The sequence below is a fragment of the Juglans regia genome, chromosome 11 (assembly GCF_001411555.2).
Source record: "Juglans regia cultivar Chandler chromosome 11, Walnut 2.0, whole genome shotgun sequence".
NCBI classification, from domain to species: Eukaryota; Viridiplantae; Streptophyta; class Magnoliopsida; order Fagales; family Juglandaceae; genus Juglans; species Juglans regia.
Window position 1 is genome coordinate 12,974,794 of NC_049911.1, and position 22,047 is coordinate 12,996,840.

The window sequence follows — 22,047 nt, forward strand, 5'->3', positions numbered from 1 at the left end:
AAGACAACGTGGAGGGACCACGTCAAACGGGATCAAGAATCGGGATCCCCAGCATTTTCCTAAGAAAAACTTACCATTAATCTATAATTATTTTACAATCCCATTTAAAATGAAAAGTAATCATATAAAATTAAAATTATTTTCTAATAAAGTGACGTGATTCTTTTACTTGATTTTGGGCTTTTTTGGGAAGTAAGATGATTTCATCTTAAAAGTTCTTATAATTTTATTCTCAAATATCATTCAAATAGAAGCACTTTTCAATTTAAAATTTTTAATTTTTTTATCTAATTATTATCTAATCATTACAACTTTTCTAAAACTTTCAAACAAAATACAAAAAATATATAATTTTTTTAATTTTAAAAAAACAATAATATAAAAAATTAGATTTTAATAATATTTTAACTTTATAATATTTTTATTTAAATTTTTTTTTCTCTTATTTATCAAAATCTAATAAAATATTTTAACTCAAAACATTTTAATACTGTTATTAAATTATTTTAATAAATTAATTTCACTACTATTTTAATTAATTCCAATCAAGCGACTAAGATCAATAGTAATAATAAAATAATGGTAAAAAAATTGTAGGTGTAATCCGTACCGCAGGGGTAATACACTCCACACGCCCAGTGAGTCCTCCGCAGATCGCAGTTGCACCGAGCTTCTCCAATCTTCTGCCATCAAACAAACATGCAGCAGGTAATCAAAATCCGTATGAAACCCTAACAAAATCCTCAAAAATTCCATTCGTATGATCATTACTTCTATACTTGAATTTATTTTATTATTATTTTTATTTTTATCCATTCTGCGTGCTTGAAATCTGACACGAAGGGTGGAGGTTCCGAAACGGAGGTGACTTGGGGAGACCAGCAGAATATTAATAAGTTTGGAAGATTAAATAACCGCTTTCACGAGCTCGAGGATGAGATCAAAATCGCCAAGGTATACTGTATACAAGTATATTGGAAAAGTTAAAATTGATTTTTTATTTGTTTATTTATTTATTTTAGTGTACAAGGTTTCTGATAATGTTGTATTGTTTGAGGTTCTTATTGAAGTTCGGATTCATCTTGATTTGCATTTATTTGTTTTATGCTTTTTCCTCCTTTCTTTTTCCTGAATAAATACTGTCAGGTGCTATATGGAGTCGTGAGTTACTATCTTTTTCATAATTTGAAATGGGTTTTGAGAAATTCTTATACCCCATTTTGATTTTGGCATAATCTCGAGGGATATAGTTTGGTTCTCACTTCATCTGTTGTTAACTTCCATTTCTTGGTAAATATTTTTGTTACTTTCTGATTAGGGAGTTATTTAGATTTTTATTTAATCATAGATGGGTTTTGGAAGTTAGAATTAACATGGCTCCGATTTTTTCTTTAATTTAAATAGTTTATTATTGTTTGTTTGGATTGATTGTATTTGAATGTAAGTTTTGTCAAAGTTGTTGCTAAGCTCGATTTGACTATTAGATGAGTTCTAGGTTTTGTTTAATGGGTTTGTTTGGATCAATTGAATATAAATAGCAAAACATGGTATGTGTAGAAGTGTATTTTTAGTAATGCTTGAATTGAGCCCTAATAGAAACAGGACACAATGTGAAAATATGGTGAAAAGAAGATATTAAAGAGGACATTTGGGAAAGGCTAAAACCAAGGAAGTTAAGGACAAGCTAACAGCCTTTTTCTTGTGCATATGTGTATCCTTTGAAGTCATGGTCTAATGGCTTTAATTGTTTAGGTTGGGTGGGATTCTTTCTGTTGAGCTACTGCCCAGGTAAAGCCATCATCTACATTCTTAAAAGAGCAAGCCACTGTATAATCCCCAAGTATTCCTCAACTTTCTCCAACACACTTCTATTCCACGTGACTACTACTACACTTGAGGCCCACTAAAATGGATAAGACCAACCAACATATTGTCAATCCTACACACTCCAGACAATGCTTCTACATGTAAATTCCATTTTTTGTTTCCTGCAAGCATACAATTCCATTTTATCCAAAGGCACTTATTAGCTTCATTTAGCCCCCTGACATTCTAAGTTATTAATCTTAGGCTTCATAAGCTATTGATGCCACCATCACTTTATTCCTACCTCGACTTGAATGCCTTTCCTTTGCATCATAATAAATAGACCAATGAAACCACTTTAATTCCTTGTTCCTTGTTCCTTGGTCCTGACTTGGTGTTTGGAGATGACCCTCCTCTATAGTGAGCTAGTCCTCAAATCCTTCACATGAGGTCCCCACACATTGTTGTATCTCCCTCACCTTTTGTAGCATCCAATTGTTGTGTTATGGTTTAGAGGCAGAGTAGTTGGAGAAACAACGTCCTTAGTCACCCCGATCACTTGCCCCAAATAGTTCTCCTTCCTAAGGCACCAATGGAAATTCCCTTGTCCCATCCAGTCCATCCTCAAACTGCAATGTCTAGCCAACCCAATCTACTTGCCCATCTACTAGCTCCAAGTTATTTGACCTTTCACACATTACCAGTGTTTGAGGGAGACGAGGACACCTTTCACACATTACCACTAAAGCTTGCAAAAATACGGGGGAGTTTGGATGAGGCCCCATTAAACCCAATACACTGTCCACTATCACCACCCCTACAAACTTCCTTATCGATATGGATCCCAGCAGTGTCGCATCTTCTAATAGACTTAATTGCCGGTGCTTCTTTCTGTGTGACCTGGGATGAAGACTGCGCCATTGCCAACAAGTTTGTATGAGGACCTACTAAGCCCGCCACACTACCTCTTGACGTTTGCCCTACAATCTCCTTGTCGGGGTGGGTCTTTGCGACAACACCATGTTCTGGAGCCTCCTTATCAGTTGGCACACTTTTTTGGGAGACCTGCATAGTAAAATCCCCAATCATTGGCCCCCAAGAAGAACTTGCTTTTGGAGAAGATTGCCCGACACCATTCTTGACCCACCAATTTCTTGGGCTAGGTTAATTCCTTCCTCTGTCATTTTAACTCATGACATTATGTGTCCTGATCGTCCCTCTGCTGAGGGCACCAACAATAGTGGATCCTCTATTTTGGACACCTAAAACAGAGTTTCTCAGCAGACCTTTGAGAACTTCTGCAAAGCTCAACCACCCCTTCCCTTTCACAGCTTCTGGTATAGCTTTGAACCCTCTTCTTGCTCCATCACCTCAACACCAAGTAACGATCGTACTCATTGGAGCACCTTTGGGCCAACAATGCATGGTTCTCGTCTCTAAAGGTTTCATGAAACTTGCCACTACCCAAGAATGCCGCACAAGCCTCCACCATGTGTGCGAGCCAACCTGCTGTGACTCTACACATGTTGACCTCCTTCACCACCTTTCTGCTTCTTTCTACAAAACAAACGATGCCAGCACCTTCCGATATGAATTTAGATACCTTCGTGTCTACAAATAACTTCCTCACAACACCCATTCTTCCCACTGTGATAATAGAAAAGAAAAAATGAATGAAAAGGACTAATGGAGGAGCAAAAGTAAAGGAGAAAATGATCAAATGACTAGTCAACTGAAGAAAAAGGAGACGTAATTATTTTTAGTCAATAGCACTGGAAATAACCATCATAGAGGGAGAGAGGGAGGCGCAATCCTAACGTTATTACCTTAGCCCGGTTTTAGAAACACTACCCACTAAGCTAATAGGCCAAAAATCCTTAATATCAACCGCTTCTTGCTTCTTTGGAATAAGATCAATGAAAGTAGCATTAAGGTTCATCAAAAGATGCCTTTCAAGTGAAACTCATGGTACACCTTCATTACCTTTTCTTTTAGTACATCCCAATAGGTTTTGAAAAATCCTGTCTAATAGCCATCTGAGCCTAATGTCTTATCTCCACTTAGGGTTCTCACTACCTCCCACACCTTGCTCACTCCAAAGGGTCTTTTTAACAGAAGGGCCTCCCTCAAGGGAATTGTTTGGTGGGTAATGTTTCCAACATAGATCCCAACTAACTTGTTCAGTGTATAAATATGGAATCAATGGTATTATTTCTTCTATTTGAATGGGCCAGCCGATGAAGGACTTAGTACATTTATCCCCCTCTTAAAGCAACCAACCCCTGGACTTTTGTCTCCAACATATCTCCTTGATAAGGGTTTTCCTTTTGCAGGTCACTTATAAGTGTCTCATTTAATCTCTCTTCACCATACAATGGCTATCTTCCTCAATCACATTGAGGCCTTTCAACTCTTAAAAAGAAGTCTCTGCTATTTTCCAATATCCCCAAATACCTCATTCCAAACTTCCATATCATCTTTTAACATTTTTTTTCTCACGAAAATATAACTTGGAGAGCCTTGAAAATGTTTTGAGTCCCACCACTACTTGATTTCTTCCAAAAAGCCTTCTGATTTTAGCCACACAATTTCAAACTCAAGTTATCATTTGCAATCCTGAATATCCCCACAATCTAGAAAACTTACAATTTCTAAGAATACCCTATAAGATGCATAAGAGAATTCTAGGCATGCTTTTTGAATACTCAGGTTCAAAATTTCATTTTCTATACTTTCTGTGTATTCAGGCTATCCCTTTTGAGTTCTTTATAATAAAATCTACAACTACTTATCAAGGGAAATAAAAAAAAAAAAAAGATGCTAGAGAGAATTCGACTTGATTCATGAGCATCTTGTGAAGTATTTTCATATCTGGATACATATTAGAAGATGAGCCAGAATAATGAGTGATAATTTCAATATCTTGAACTAATTTATTAACTTTAAATAATATATTTCTATTAATAAGACCAATTTGGAGGGAAACTCTCAGATTGCAACAATATGGAAGATGGTCCCAATATGTTTATGGTAGTGTATTTGGAGGAAGAGGAACGAAAGAAGCTTCTAAGATTGAGAGTGGTCAATGGATGAGCTTAGAATTGTTTTCTTAATACTTCACCTCCATTGGTCGATTGTAGCTGATTTTAATGGCATGAATTTCTTGCGTCACTAAACTAGCATGCATAGGTGATGCTCTTGTGTATGTCCCGTATACTTGGGCTTTTGCCTATTCTTATGATCAAATAAATAACTAAATAAATAAGGCCAATTTGGAAGTCACTGAATGTGCTAGTGGGTTGTGTAAGTTTTAGGTCTTTGAACAAGATCGACTTGATTCCAAATTGTTTAGTTGTTTCAAATGTCTGCAATGGTGCAATTCCTCCTATTATATTATTGTAATCCAAGTGATGCAGGACTATGAAAAAAAAGGTTATTGTACAAGAAAAGCACATAATAGAAACGTACTCTCTCTCTCTCTATGCAAGATTACTTTTGCATTTCTGTAATTCAGTGATGGTTCATTAACTAGCACAAAGGAATCTATTAATATTGCTAAAAGTTTCTAATCCTAGTGATGCAGGACAGAAGCTAGGGGACTCTGATACCAACTCCAATGCATGAGGCTTTGGAATTCAGCACTATAGTTACATTTCTTGATGGAATCTTGGTTGCAATTCTATGTAAAAGTGTTTTTAGTTAATTAGTATGAACAAATTTTGATTTGATGCCTCCAATGTTACTGAATTAGAAACCATGAATTTTCTGGCAGTAGGCTGTTGAAACAAAATTGAAAGGGCAACACAGCCTAGACAATCACTTTCAAGTTTCCTAAGCAAAGTCACTCATAGGAAGGAGTACACAATCAAACCCTTAAGTCTTTGAGAAAAACTGATGGGATTTTATTGAAGTCATTCTCCATATATTAGATTTCATTATTGCCTTGTATTATATAGGCTACTTCCAAGCTTCTTCATGCATGGACCAGGATTCCTTGGTAAACAGGAAAGTAACTTGAAAAACTCTTGAACTAAGATATAAACTACCAAAACAAAATAGGGAAAAAAAAGCTCAAAACATAGTAAAAGAGCCCTCTATATGTTAGAGGACATGGTTGTAATAAGTGTAACTTGTGAGGGTATAATTGTCAATTGTATGTAGTATATATATATTGTAGTACATCAATGAATAAATAATGTGAGGTATTTTCCCTCCATGACTGTCTACATGGTAACAGAGCCATCGTCATTTGAGCTCGCCGAAGTAGTTTGTGGTGTTCGATCAGAGTATGTTCAATCGGAGTAATTTTTGGTGTTACGATCTCAATTTTGTCGTTGGGTCTAAGCTCAACAGTGGCTTTTGCTATTGGATCCAAGGTCATTTTCGTTTGCTAAGCATCCCGACGGCTTCTCTTTTTGTCGTCAACAGTCGATAGGAAGTTCAAGGTGTTTCCATCAATTTTCTGGTGTCATCTCTGGTATTGGACACCAGGGGTGAGTTCGACGTCGTTGTTTGTGCATCCCGATGTGTTCCCCGTTGTCAGTGGCCGTCGGAAGTGCTGCCTGTCGCCAGCAACGTCGAAGGGACGGAGTGTTTGGTTGCAGGGATAAGCCATCCCATCCTCAAGTGCAAATAACCCCAACCTGGAGTAAAAGATTGTTCCTATCTGGAATAATGCCTATTTGGTAATGAGGATAAGGTAATTCCCAGACCACTTATTCTCGTTTAGGATAACCTAATCCGGTTTTAAGTTTAGGTTGAAGTCGGTTTCGGTCAATACCCAGTTCAGACCCGATACAGACCGATATCGGCTGGTTCCGAGCCGATACATACCCGATACAGGGAGGTTTCGAGCCGATACCGGCTAGTTCAGAGCCGATACAGGTCGAAACAATGCAATTCAAAGTGGATACATGCCGATACAGTGTAATTCTGACCAATATAGGGTCGAGATTTTGTTATTTGGGTTTTTTTTCGAATACTTTGAATGAGTTTCTATATTTCCAAATTGTGTTTCTTGGATTTTCAAGTTGAATTGTGATTTTTCTCATATCCTGTGTAGAGTTTCTATCTCCAAGTTCAATTGTGATACTTTTTCTACATCCATGACAACTAAATTTGACTCACAGTTACATGATGTGGTTGGTTGCCTCCTATATTGCTCCTAGTGCACGTGGAGGCCAGGGTGGTAGAGGTCCATGTGGGGGGACGTGATGCCAAAGGTAATCGCACTTGAGGTTGAGAATCTCGTAAGTGCACCCATTGTGGTTGCACTAACCACACGGTGGACTATTGTTGGGATCTACATGGTAGACATCTGGATTTGCTAATCAGGCCATTTGCCAATATATGATTAGTATATCAAAGGATGAGTATGATAAGCTTTTGGGTCGTACACAAGATTGGTACGGGGCATGAAGCTGGTGGTCTGTATTATCTTGATGTTAAACAGTCACTCACTCGAGCCCTTACATCCTCCTCATCATCTGCTTATGAATGGCACTGTCACCTTGGTCACCCCTCTCTTTCCCTTTTGAAGCATCAAGTTAGAAATCTAGGTAATGTGTTTCCCTTTTCTTGTGAAGCATGTCAACTTAGTAAACATCATCGTGTCTTTCGTACCTTGAGTTGATAAATGAGCGTCAAGTTCTTTTAAATTGGTTCACTCTGATATATGGGGACCAATCAACATTGAATCAAATAAGTTTCAGTATTTTGTCACATTTATTGATGACTACTCTCGTGTGACATGAGTGTTTTTTATGAAGCCAAGATCTGAACTTATTTCCATATTCAAAGTGTTTTTTAAAGAAATTAAAACCCAATTTAACAAAAAGCTTCAAGTTTTGTATTCTGATAATGCTAGAGAATATCAATCTATTGTCTTTGCTACTTAAGTAATAAAAGAATTGTTCATCAAATTTCATGTTCTTATACACTCCAACAGAATGGGGTGGCTGAACGCAAAAATCGTCATATATTGGATGTAACCCGAGTACTTTTATTACACATGCATGTTTCTAAACGATTTTGGAGTGATGGTGTTCTTATTACTTGTTACTTCATTAACTGTATGCCTTCATCAATTCTCGATGGTTCCTCTCTCTTCTCCATTTTGTTTCCTTCATCTTCACCATTTTCCCTTAAAAAATCTTTGGGTGCATTTGCTATGTTCATAACCTTGGCCCAGGTTTTTATAAGCTTGATCCACGTTCTACCAAGTGTTTTTTTGTTGGTTATTCCCAAACTCAAAAAGGATATCGTTGTTATAGTCGTGTCCTTAGACGCTACTTCACAAGTGCTGATGTTACCTTCTTTGAGTCCATACCCTATTTCTCGGACACACCTTTGAGTGTTGAGTGTGATCTTCTACCATTACCTACTCTTACACTTTCTCCTTCACACTCATCCAACCTTACCCAACCCTCCTCAATGCCTTTCCAATTCCGTTACAGGTTTACTCTTGGCGCTTGCGGCCGTGTCTCCATCTTTAGATCTTGAGTTACCTAGTACTTCAGACTCTCCACCTATTGCTCTCCGCAAAAGTACTCGTTCTCATGTTACTCAACATCCGATTAGCCAATTTGTCTCATGTCATGTTTTATCTCCTTCATTCTCATGTTTTACTTCTCAATTTTAAAAACTTTATGTTTCTAAAACAGTTTAGGATGCTTTATCAAATTCGGGATGAAGGGCAGTTATGAAAAATGAAATGGATGCTCTCCACCATAATGGGACATGGGATCTTGTTCCACTATCACCTGGTAAACAACCTGTTGGCTGTAAATGGGTATATACAATCAAATTTCATCCTGATGGTTCGGTGGTATGTCTGAAAACCCACTTGCTTGCTAAGGGTTACACTCAAACGTATGGCATTGATTACAAGGAGACTTTCTCCCTAGTTGCCAAAATCTCCTTTGTTCAGAGTGTTGATCTTTCTTGCTGCTAATTTAGACTGATTCTTATTTCAGTTGGATGTTACAAATGCAATTCTGCATGACGACTTGCATGAAGAAGTTTATATGGAGCAACCACTTAGGTTTGTTGCTCAGGGGGAGTATCGAGGAATTGTGTGCAACTTTGAAAAAAGATATTATATGGTTTGAAACAATCTCCTCGAGCATGGTTTGGGAAGTTTGCCAATGCTGCTTTGGCATTTGGCATTCATAGACGACAAACAGACCATTTAGTATTTCACCTACATAGTGATGCAGGTCACATTTTGTTAGTTGTATATGTGGATGATATTATAATTACTGGGATTGACTCTGCTGGATTTGCTAGGCTGAAACAGTTTTTACATTATCAGTTTCAGACAAAAGACTTGGGCAAGCTTAGATATTTCTTTGGAATTGAAGTCAGTAGATCTAAAAAGGGTATTAACCTATCTCAAAGGAAATATATACTTGACCTTCTGGAAGAAACTAGCATATTAGATCATGACCTATTGACATCCCTGTGAACCCAAATCGTAAATTTTTGAAAGGGGAATGAGAGTTATTTGGAGATCTAGGTAAGTATCAAAGACTTTTGGGAAATTGAATTATCTCACTATCACTAGATTGGACATCTCTTATGCAGTGAGCTTACTAAGTCAATTTTTACAAATGCCTAGGATCTCACATTGAGATGCTGTAATTCATATTCTTTGTTATCTTAAGCGAGCTCCTGGCCTTGGATTGTTGTATCAACCAAATGAACACCTTAGGGCTGAAGCCTTTTCAAATGCTGATTGGGCAAGATCTCATTCAAATAGTAGATCTACTACTTGGAAATTGTACCTTTGTGGGAGGTAATTTGGTTACATGGAAGAGTAAGAAATAAGCAATAATAGCTCGGTCTAGTACAGAAGCTGAATACAGGGCAATGGCTCACACTACTAGTGAGCTGACATGGTTGCAATACTTCCTTCAAGAGATTGGGTTTCCAGCTCTTGTCCCTCTTAAGTTATTTTGTGATAATCAAGCTGCAGTGCATATTGCCTCTAATCATGTGTTCCATGAGATGACTAATTACATAGAGATTTATTGTCACTTCATTCGAGATAAGATACTAAGTGGTGACATTTCTACATCTTTTGTAAAGTCTCTTGGTCAACTCACATATATGTTTACTAAGTCGTTGTGTTGGAGTTGATTAAAGTTTATTTGTTTCAAGCTAGGTTTATATGATATATGTGCCCTAGCTAGCTTGAGGGGGAGTGTTAGAGGACATGGATGTAATAAGTGTAACTTATGAGGGTAATCGTCAATTGTATGTAGTGTGTGTGTATATATATACATATATATATTGTTGTACACCAATGAATAAACAATGTGAAGTATTTTCCCTCCATGGCTGTCTACAGAGGTTATAAAATCTCTTAAAGCATTTCACATACCTGACCAATCGGCAACAAAATGCATACTCTTAGGGGATGCTTGGAGAATGAGATGAGATAAGAATTTTGTGAATAGTAGTAAGATGGTTTATGAATAGTAGTGAGATAGTTTGAGTTAAGTATTTATTGAGTTTTGAGAAAGGAGAGATAAAAAGTTGAATAAAAAATATTGTTATAATTTAATTTTTTTAGTATTATTTTTGTTTTGAGATTTGAAAAAATTGAATTGTTTTTTGTTTTTCGTTTGAAAATTTAGAAAAATTGTAATGATTAATTTGAAAAGGTTGTAATGAGTAGTTTTGAAGTGTTTGTGTTTGAATGATGTTTGGAAAGAAAATGAGAGATATGAGATGAAAATTGTTTCCAAACATCCCCTTAATTAGGGTCTCCAAGATATAATCATACCAAACAAACCATTCCAAAGTAATATGGCAATAAAGTCCTTTCAGTTGAAACCACAAATGTTTACTAGTTTAGTAGTTGGATATCATGCATCAAGGGATTTCCCACTGTAGCATAAAAACGAGGTGTCAACAGGAAACTGGAACAATATGTTTACAAGATAAAGAGTAGAGAGAAATCACTTTACTATAAATGCAAAGTAGATCAGTCACTTGGTTACCCTTGAATTTTCCAGTCTTTTTTTTTGTCAACTTATCTCTTGTCTACTTTAAAGCTCATTAAAGCATGAAATCTTTTATTTGTCGAATGCAATATGACAGTGAAAATGTATATTTATATGAAACTGAAGAGATATTTCCTGTTCGTTTAATTATTTGCCTCTTTGAACTAAATGATCTCTTTCCCCCAGGAAACAAATGATAATTTGGAGGATGCTAGCAACGAATTGATTCTCACTGATGAGGAGGTGATTCGGTTCCAAATAGGTGAAGTCTTTGCCCATGTGCCAAAGGAAGAAGTGGAAGGCAGGATAGAACAGATGAAAGAGGTGACAGGCCAGAACTTGGAAAAACTTGAGGCAGAGAAGGATTCCGTTCTTGCACAGATGACTGGATTGAAAAAGATTTTGTATGGGAAGTTCAAGGACTCCATCAATCTAGAGGAGGATTGATAGGGATGAGTTGTAACTTTGTATAATTTCATTAGTTATGCTCTGATGATATGATTACTTGACTTCCTGCAGATTCTGATAGGTTTGGATATTACAGTTACTTCACCATTGTCATTAGACGGTAGAATTTTTAAGTGGATGTTCATCTGTCTTGTTGGCATATGTCATGAATTGGTTTCTGTTTTCTGGCTCAAGTACTTTTAAACTCGTTCTGTTTCAAAGAAGTCTTTATTCTTTTTTACTTCTTATTATGTATTAGCTGTTGTAATTATCTTGTTTATGTCTCTTATGTTTATCTTGCCAGCTGATAAAAGTAGAAGTGCATGTCACCTGATGTATCGTGCATGTTTGATTCTTGTTGATCCCTAGGCTAAAAGAAAATTAAGCTGATACGAGATATTTGTGAATCTCATACCATGCCTACTTAAGAGGGAAAGACACTCCCTTTCTTGCCTCCTTCCGGATGGCTAATGCTAGATTTTTCTGGAATCTTCGTCCTACAAATGGCTTTGATATCTGGGATGTTAAAGCTCAATCGAGCTTCCTTCCACTAAAAAATTCTATGCATTTGCTTGATTGGTTTCTAGAACTGACGCATTAAAACCTCTTTTCGAAAGAGTTGCCTGCACTTCTAGGTTGGCTGGTCTAAAAGCTGAAAATGAGAGAGTTGAATATTCTGAATGGTTAACAGATGTGCGGCATTCTTTGCTCTTTTAGGAGCGAGTAAAGAAAACAAGGAGCTTGACAGTCTGGGGCCTAAAAAAAAAAGTAGAAAGTTGAAAGGTTGTTTTTTGTAGTGGTCTAGCGATTTCAAATTTGCACTGCATGAAGGAATCGTAAGTGTATTAGAGTATTTCAATCATGAGTGTAGCACTGCTTGTTTGCATGAAGCCATTAAGGGGATTTAGCATTTTACTTGATGTGTCACGTATGTTCCATTCTTGCGGAGACGAACGAACCCAAGGGTAGATTCTTGCTGTCTTTTCTTTGGCAATGGGATGGGACAACTGTGAGCAGAATAACTGAAAATACTAAAATTCCCACTACTACTGGACATATGTATTGCGCCGCATCGGGGATTCGGGAAAAGGAAAGAAGGGCAAGGAGAGGCTCCGCCCTCCTCCCTCTTGAAGCGTTTGAAGCGCTAATGGCGAAATGGTGATGTTAGGACTTATGAATTATTACGGAATGAAATGTACACACTACAAAATGAGTGTATATCAAAGTTCTTCGATCCGTACTTACATATATACTTTAAAAAAACAAAAAAATTTGTACTCCAAACTATTAACACTGATGCCATGTCCGGCTTCAACTAAAAAAACTAACAAATAACAGCCTCGTTTATTTCTATCCATCACGATAAATAAAAAATAAGTGAAAAGTATAAGGTCACGATGGTCGAATCCAATGAAAAGTTCATTTTCTATTCCTCCTAGTATCCATACATAGTAGATAATTGTTGGAAACACGTAGGTGAGGTCAGGTTACTGTTGGGGGGTGGTTTTCTTTACAGATAGGCTACAGGCATATGGAAACATGCATTGGAAAGTACGTTGTCATTTGGTGTTCCTCATTACTACAGGTGGGTTCTGTGGTCCTGGAAGGCCGGTTTTATTTAAAAAATTTATAGCTATGTCAATGATAACGGAAGCACTTTGCCAACTGTTACAGGAAAATTGGCTTTTCCTTGGATCCTTATACTTTGTTTCCATGTAAATCATTTCCTTTCTGGGTGGCAAGAAATAACTTAGGTCCCGTTTGGTTTTACACATATTCTGAACAAATCTCGTCTCATCTTGATATCAAAATACCATTTAAAGACAAACAATTTTCAATTTCAAGTTTTCAAGTTTTTCACCTAATTATTATAAATTTTTCAAATTTCTAAATAAAAAAACAATTCTACTTTTTCAAATTTCAAAACAAAAATTTTATTAATAAATTATGTTATAATAATATTTTTACTTTTTAATATTTTTATTCAATTTTCTCTCTTATTTATCAAATTTATTTGCACCCAAAATTCAAGTATTAGACCTAAAGACTAGTGTCTTCACAATTTGACTCAACCCATTGGGGGTTGAAAACTGAATTAAACCATTAATTTCCCTTTTATCTCTTTAAACTTGGCTCGTTTAATACAAGTTTCTATGAACTTAGAAAAAATTCTATTTATTATTGTTATGGTATTAATCTTAACTTTAAATAAAGGAAATCATATTCTTAGTCAAAATATAAACTTGCAAGTTGATTTTCTGAAAAAATAAAAACCAGAATTTTATCAAAATTTGCAGACAAAATTGAAAGATATAATGATATAAGTATCAAATAGACAAGTTTTATATAAATCATTTATAAAAAAACGGATCCCATAAATAGAGAATAGTTTTTTTTTTAACACTTTTAAGATGGAGTTTATTTTTTTACGAGGACTTGCATGAAACTTGTTTATTTGAAACTTGTACAAATTATTTCTCATAATGTAATAATCTATTTTGTAAAAACAAAATAGCTCACAAACAAGCTCCATCTAAGACTCAAAAGATAAGCTTGATATGAGTTCGAATAAAACAGGGCTGACTCCTCGCCACATGCTCAAACTCGAGTTGTTTACCCTCATAAATCAAACAAGGTAAATACTCTAGCTACAAACAAATTACACAAAAATAATTCCACAAATTGATGTAACTTGATATAATTCATTAGATTGTAAAGTTAATTTTGTTATAAAGTAAATCTAATAGATCAGATGAAACCACAACTGTTTGTAGGATTGTTTTGTATAATTCTTTTGTAGATGTAGTAGTACTCATCAAACAATACTGCCAAGAAAACAATCGACGCATTTCAACATTTAGATCGTGAGGGATTTCATCAATTTCTGAAGGGTATACAGAATGAAAAACCTAAAGTAAATTAATCAGAAACAAAGGAAACATCAGAGAAACGCCATTGAAATCATTAGCTAAGTAATGGCGAACCCTGCAGCTATGACTTACATGCTTACATGCAACGGACAAAACAGCAGAAACAGCAGAAAAGTAATTACCAGAAATGGCGTTGCCACCCCAACGTACAAAACAGCAGCAAATGCAGACTGGCTGGTCTTAAACTGAAACTAGACGTATACACACTACAATCTAACCTCTTTGTTAGCTCCAAGCAGAGAACTACCCCGACATGATTTCAAACGCATTACTTGTGAACATACTGAACCATTCCACACGATCTAGAACAATAAAATCAGTGCTCCAGGTAAGCAGAATGATAATGCAGTTACAAACTTTTTGACCATAAACTCTACTGAACCTCAGAGCCATACCTCTAATGCACTTAAAAGGATAAACATCACCAACCAGCAAGGTAAAGAATCAGAAGCCATAAACCAAAAACCACAGGTATGAGTATGTAATAAATAAATCGAATTCTCCTGGGCCATCATCTTTCTGATTCCTGTATATAACCAAAAGCTTATGCAAAAGAAGAGACTTCAAATCTCAAGGCAAATGGAAATTCCTTTTAGGACAGGTAGAGCATCAAAAAAATAATGGCTAATAATAAATTGGGAAGAAAATTATGTCTCTTAGAGGAGCAATACCCAACACTATCTCAATTGCTAATCACAGTACCTGTTTTTGGGTTACTAAATCACATTACATGAGAGTGAACAACATAAATGATACATGATAAGAGCCCCATTGTATATTGCATCGGAAGCCTTTATCAGAAAGCTAGCAAAAAGGGGAAAAAAAGATGGACTGAAATGAAATGCTATTTAAGGGATGCAGTAACAAGTGCAACGACTGTGCTATCTACACAACTAACCACAATCTATACATAAATTGAAAAACGTTACAAAGAAACACAAGTCCTTCAATCCACATACGTAGTCATATGCTCTCCGCTCAACCTCTAACAATTATTAAGAAAATACATGTACGTCACCTATAAAGGAAAAAAATGAATGTACCTACTTCTCAAAAAAAGTAAACAAATGTACTGAATCAGAAGACTAAAACAACATGAGTAAAAGCAGAACGAATAAGTAAGAGCAATCAGATAAACAAAGGCTCAATTTTACAGCTTAATGCTAAATAGCCACACCATAAGCACCCCAAAAGTACGAGTACAGTCTGCAGAGTATTCACTGCAGGAGGAGGGGCGGGGGGTTTGGGGTGCGGTTACATCAATTCATCTGAATCATATACTACTAACAAAACTGAGACCGATATCAAATTTCATGCCAGCTTTAAAGAAATAAACAACTCAAACAAGCCACACAGTCATTAGGATAATTCAATTTAGCAAAAGTGAAGAAACAAAGATAATTTTCCACGTTTAAGATACATCAGAAACAGACAAAACAGAAATCAAACTACAAACACTAACCCCACGAAACCAAAGAAATCACCTTCCCTATTGATGCTGCAAATTAAGACAACACATTTAACCTTGATGATTCCATTGTCACTTGGCAGCATGAATCTGAGTCAATAAACTAACCGAAACGACCAAAATCCAAGTGACCATGTAACAAACCAAATACCCCACAACCATTACCAACCAAATTGTAGAAAGGGTCCTTAAGCGCAAAATCAATCTCGATAATATCACTATCTGTTCCCCAAAATAAGTATACAAATCAAGACCGCAATGCACAGAACCTCATCTCCTCACCCAAGAAAGCCAACTACTGCAATGCCCACAATAAATCAAACCTCGAATACGGATCAAAGCTGTGAAATTGGCCAATCACCGCAATACCAACCAATCAAACCTTAGAAAGCAAATCACCAGTTGTAATCATAAGAAGTTTCATGAATGATAACCAAGAAGAAGAACTCAAATCCGGGTATACGTTGGCCTTACTGGCTGAGTCCCCACGACCGAGACCAACCCACCTGCCACGGCGCTCTCCTCGTCAAGAAACAAGTCATCCGTGCTCCGAAAAGCCGCGTGCAACCCGACAACCACGACCCCAACTATTAGAGCCACCAAAACATTCAAACCCACATTGGTCAACACCAATGCTATCACAGTAACAAATCCCAGAGCGCCGAGCACGACTCTGTCGTCCAAGGATTGACCGAAGAGGACAATTGGGGTGTCCCTATTGAAGTAGAGGAAGAGCCAGGCGACAAAGACGATGAGGAAGACGATCATGGAAACAGGGTGCCATAGGAGACTGAGGAAGAGGATGAAGAGGACAGTCAAAGCGTAGTTGACCCGGAAGTGGTAGAAGTTCCGTCTGATACGGGACAGAGCGTCCGGATAGGAGAAAGGGAGGGAGAAGGAGGAAAAAGGGGTGAAGAGTTCAGCCCAGGGACGCCGTGGGGCTATAAGGGTTTGGGTTGCGCGAGTGGCGCGCGAGATGAAGGTTAGGGACGTCGGGGAGGAGGGTTGTGGTTGTGTGGTTGTGGTGGTGCTGCTGCCGTAGCCTGCCGGTGATTTCAGAGACATTTTCTGTAGATATGTGAAATAAAAAGTAGAATTTCGTTCAGATCTAGGCAATTGAAGAGGGAGAGAAACCCCGTAGGTAACAGCCAAAGGAGTGAACTGGAGTGAAGGCTCTCTCTCCGGGAACAATGACCGGAGATTGACAAAAGCAAAGCAAAGTAATTATTTTCTGAGGGTCATGGGCCTCCGGCCATCGTTTTGTATCTCGTTTCCCTTTTTTACTTTCTATTTTTACATTAAAAAATTAAATAAATAAAAAATAAGAAAAAAATAATTGAGAGATAATATAAAAATAATCTCACAACTTCAATCTACTTTTAAGACTACCATACTCTCAATTTAATCCAAATAGAAAATATTTATTTAGCATAGCATATTAAGTATTTAGTTATTTCACTTGTGAATGTGATATGAAATAGCAAAAATATTCCTTATTTTATGAGTAGTGCGATATGTATGCATGACTTTATGCAAAGTTGTATCTCTTTCGATCTCTAAGTGCATTAATATTGGATTAGTCAAATGTCAATTAAGTCTAAATTTTAACTAATTTTTTTTAAAATTAATTGCATTAGACTAGCCAAATCACTTCAAATCAAATTATGAGTTACAATAAATAGAAAACCAGAGTCTTAGTTGATGAGTTATTCTTTACCAACCAAAAAAATATTTTATTAAAAATTATTCCCACTTTTTTTTGCTAACTCCCATGTCTACCCTCTCCCTTCCTTCCGTTTCTCTTCATTTCTTCTTCATTGATCTTCCTTTCTTTTCATGTTAAATAATTTGTATGTACAGTAAAAATTAAATTATTAATTAATATATTGAGTGTATTTGTAAAATATTAAAAAATAAATAAATAATTTATTAAAATATATAATATTATATTATTATTTTAACTTTGGACTGTCTAGTCTAATGTGGATTAACCTCTTCAAAAGTTTAACCTTAAGTTATAGTCGAAATTTGGACTTGGCTCTGGCCATTGCCAATACTCTAAGAGTAGGGTAGGAAGAGGAGAATGGGCAATCATGCACTACTCGTTTTTAGTAGAGTCGTAAAAGTCCCGACGTACAAAGGAGTTCTTGTTGGAACAGTAAGGAGGAGTTGGGGGAAATTTGGAATCAATTGAAACTCAGTGATAAAGAACAATCAGAAATCAACATCAACATTGAAAAGATGGAAGAGATGCATAGTCAAGGAGAATGTAGTTTGAGTCACAAGATATGCACGAATCAACATATAGGAAAAGAAGTCATTCTAACCACCATGTTGAAGCTTTGGAAGGTAGGCAGATCATTGATTTTCCATGAGGTTTGTATGAACACCTTCATCATTACTTTTGAAAAACAAGAAGATAGAGATCGAGTTCTGGAAGGTAGACATGTTTATTCGATACCAGCATTTTTATCTTGAAAGTCTTCAATGGCAATACTCAACCGCACCTAATTAGTTTTGATTCCGAACAATTTTGAGTCGAGTTGCATAACCTCCCAATGGCATGCATGAATTGTCAAGTAGAGAAACAAATAGGGGAAACGATTGGTAAAGTGTTGGAAGTGGATGTACGTGAAGATGGAGTAGCAGGTTGGGGGAGTTCCTCGAGGGGTAAGAATTGAACTTGAACTGAGGAAAGTTGTAGCCTAAGGAAGAACAATAAACATACAAGGGAAGAGCATGTGGGTGCCTATAAAATACGAGAAGCTATTGAAGATGTGCTTCAAATGTGGTTGAATCATTCATGGGAATCAAGGTTGTTCGAGTGATGAACTGAGAAAAAACCATAGCGGTGATAACTGATAAGGATAGTCAATTCGAACCTTAGTTAAGGGCTGACACCGGAAACTGTTGTGGATCAACTGATTTTCAAAACATAAAGAGGAGAACCAGAGCAATAATGATTCTCAAAACCATAAAAAGATCCGAGAGCTCGTCAACCGTACTGTTTAAAGTTCCAACCCGACGGAAGATAGTGTTGCTCTAATTCAATCAAACCGAGGAAAACCAGTGTTTGATGGCGAGAGAAAGTTAGCAATTTAGGTGGAACTGAGGAAAGTTTGAAAAACACAGAGACATTGGGGATGGCAACAGATCTTGCAGCAATCATAGATTATCATGAGTGATTTTCGAATTTGAGTAAAGATAGAACTCAGTCTAAGGATTCAAAGTCCAATTTGGTGAGAGGCCTATTGTCTCTGTAAATAAGAAACAATTAGGCCTTATGATCTCCAGCCCACAAATCCCAAAGAAGAACAATAGGCAGAATGGGCTCTCCGCAATAGAGGATGTTAACCCAAAGGCTCATTCAACGATAAACCAGTCTGTGACAGATGATCACTCCTTACTTAGAGCTCAAGGGAAAGTAGTGGCAACCAGAGGAAGCAGAAGAGAAGGGCAAGAGGAAATGGAAATGTAGGTGAGTCTATGCTCTTATCCTTTGTTAAAAATGTTCAATTTTGGATTGGAAAAAGGCAAAGAGTGACCGAGGGGAAGGAGAAGGTGTGAATGTTGTGATGTCGTTGGAGGCTGACGTGAGAAATCATCATACTAAGCTGGAACTTCTAAGGACTTGGGAACCCTAAGACAATTCAAGTTATTTGCCTCATGGTAAAGGAAAAGTAGCCCAAAAGTGTTTTTCTTGATGGAAACCCTTCTCAAGTCTTGTAAATTGGAAGCTCTTAGGAGGAAACTGGGTTTTGATGGGTGTTTTGGGATGGAACTTGTAGGAGTGGGGGTTTGGCCCTTTTGTGAAAATCTAATATAGGTCTTGAAATTTAGAACTTCTCATTGAGACACATTAATATTTGGATCACTAAGGAGAAGCACATAGTGAAGTGGCTTATTACTGGCTTCTATGGCCACTGAAAAGCTAGTAAAAGGAAAGAGTCATGGGTAGAAGGCTTGACATCAAGATGTTCAAACCATAAGCCACTAGTATTATTATTCAATGATGGATTTCTCAGGCCTAATAGGAGCCAAAAGTTGATTAGATTTGAAGCCAACTGGACCAAAGATAAAGAATGTGAAAATATTATTAAGAAGGAATGACAAACTGGTGATTTATCAACTAACTCTATGGTACAGGTACAATCTACACTTAATAAGTGTAGTACTGGTGCTCTCACCAGATGAAGCAAAAGGAAAGTTAGAGCCAGTGAGAAAGACATAAGAGAAAAAACAAATATTATCATATGGTTACAAGAAGCAGAGGGGCCACACAATGTGGAGTTGATCAAAAGACTACAGAATGAAGTAGGAGCAGGAGCTTTATTAGAGCAAGAAGATATCAAATGGAGGCAAAGGTCAAAGAGAACCAGGTATCAGCTTGGGCTAAATATTTCCATGCCTGTGCTACTCAAAGGAGAAAGGAAAACTAGATTATATAGATTAGAGACTCTAATTCTATACTCAGGATAGATCAAGAGGAGATTCAAAATGCTTTCTAGAATTATTACAGAGAAGTATACCAGTCAAAAGACCTTCAATAGAAGCAATTGAGGTTTGTTTGAAACACATGGAAGCTTGAGTAACAAAAGACATGAATGACTAGCTATAACAAGAATTCACAAGATTGGAAGTTGAGGAAGCACTGCACTAAATGACCCCTTTAAAATCCCTAGGCCCAAATGAGTTTAGGGCATGTTTCTACCAATCCTACTGGAGTGTAGTTGGTGATGAGGTTAGCACTACTATTCTTAAATTCCTGAATGGAGAGGACTTGGTCCCCCTCCATAATTTTACATATATTGGTTTGATCCCTAAAGTTAAAAAACCTATATCTGTTAGTGAGTTTTGACCTACAAGTTTGTATAATATGTTGTACAAGATAATTGCTAAAACTCTTGCTAATAGACTGAAAAAAGAGTTGCCAGATGTTATTTAACTCAACCAGAGTGCTTTTATTTTTGGAAGACTTATTATTGATAATATCATGGTAGCATATGAAGCTCTGCATTTGATGAAAACAAGACAAAAAGGAAGAGAAGGGAGTATGGCACTCAAATTGGACATGCCTGAGCATATGACAGAGTGGAGTGTGTCTACTTGGAGGAAGTTATGAAGAAACTTGGTTTTGGACAGAGGTGAGCTGAACTCATTATGAAATGTGCTACTTCAGTGCATTACTCAGTTTTGGTGAATGGGAAGCCTAGACAAAAGACTATCCCTTGAATGGGTATTAGGCAAGGACACCCCTTATCTCCATACATTTTCCTCTTGTGTGCAGAAGGCCTCAATTCAATGATAAAGTACTCAGATAGAAAAGGTACTACTAGAGGTGTTTTAGTAGCAAGGAGAGGGATTAGAATCAATCATGTTCTTTTTGCAGATGATTGTATACTATTTTGCAGGGACAACTTGAATGAGTGGAGGAATGTGATGCAAATTCTAAAGAAATATGAACAAGCTTCTAGTTAAAGTCTCAACAAGCAGAAGACTACCACATTCTTTAGTCCAATACCAGTTGTCACATCAAAGACCAAATTTTCAGGGAAGCAAGAGCAAAGGTGAGTGGTGACTATGAGAAATATTTGGGATTGCCCATAATGGTTTGAAAGTCTAAATACAAAACCTTTAGGAGATCTAAGAGAGAGTCTGAAATAAAATTAATAACTAGAAGAATCACTTCCTCTCCCAAGCAAGTAAGGAGATCCTTATCAAAGTAGTGATACAAGCAATTCTTACATATTCAATAAGTGTTTCAAGTTGCCAAGGTAATTGTGCAAGGAAATCTCTGCTATTATGGTCAGATTTTGTTGGGGGACACATGAATTATGATAGAAAGATCCAATGAAAAAAATGGAGTAAGATTGGTATATCTAAAGCTAAAGGAGGGTTGGGTTTCAAGGACATTGAAAGCTTCAATCAAGTCATACTTACCAACTAACATTGGAGTTTATTGACCAATCCCACCTCTCTGGCAGCTACAATTTTGAAAGAAAAATACTATAAATTAGAGAATTTACTAGAGGCCAAGTTAGGAGGGGGCCTTCAGTGATTTCGATGAGCATTTGGGAGTAGATGGATCTGCTTAAAGAGGGTCTAAAATGGAGAATGAGAAATGGAAATAAAATCAATATATGGGGAGATAGATGGTTGCCTACTCCTAGCACTTTCAGTGTGCAATCCCCAGTGCATATTCTTAACAATGATTCAAAAGTCAAAGAACTTTTAGATGAAGAAAGAGGCTGCTGGAATGTTAACCTCATAAGAGAAGTGGTGGATGATGAACATGCAGAAGTGATTTGCAGTCTACCTATTAGTAAGCTGGGTAGTGATGACAAATTAATTTAGAGCCCTACTAAGAATGGTAGGTTCTTCGTTAAGA

The 22,047-nt window shown here is 36.7% G+C and overlaps 2 protein-coding genes across 2 annotated transcripts; one reads left to right on the top strand and one right to left on the bottom strand.

Annotated features, from left to right (window-relative positions):
• Window positions 1-591: 591 nt before the first annotated feature.
• LOC108995225 (probable prefoldin subunit 4) lies at window positions 592-11,507 on the top strand. The gene is made up of 3 exons (XM_018970741.2): window positions 592-708; window positions 844-954; window positions 11,001-11,507. The coding sequence occupies exons 1-3, from the start codon at window positions 700-702 to the stop codon at window positions 11,259-11,261; spliced, it is 381 nt and encodes a 126-aa protein (XP_018826286.1). The 5' UTR covers window positions 592-699; the 3' UTR covers window positions 11,262-11,507.
• Window positions 11,508-15,497: 3,990 nt separating this feature from the next.
• LOC108995224 (PRA1 family protein E) lies at window positions 15,498-16,897 on the bottom strand. The gene has a single exon (XM_018970740.2). The coding sequence runs from the start codon at window positions 16,722-16,724 to the stop codon at window positions 16,107-16,109; it is 618 nt and encodes a 205-aa protein (XP_018826285.1). The 5' UTR covers window positions 16,725-16,897; the 3' UTR covers window positions 15,498-16,106.
• Window positions 16,898-22,047: the final 5,150 nt, after the last annotated feature.

Bases quoted from the DNA above. Each gene is read 5' to 3' on its own strand.
- LOC108995225 (XM_018970741.2), top strand. The intron at 955-11,000 runs GTATACTGTATA...TCTTTCCCCCAG, and splicing joins ATGAGATCAAAATCGCCAAG to GAAACAAATGATAATTTGGA.
- LOC108995224 (XM_018970740.2), bottom strand. From the start codon at position 16,724: ATGTCTCTGAAATCACCGGCAGGCTACGGCAGCAGCACCACCACAACC.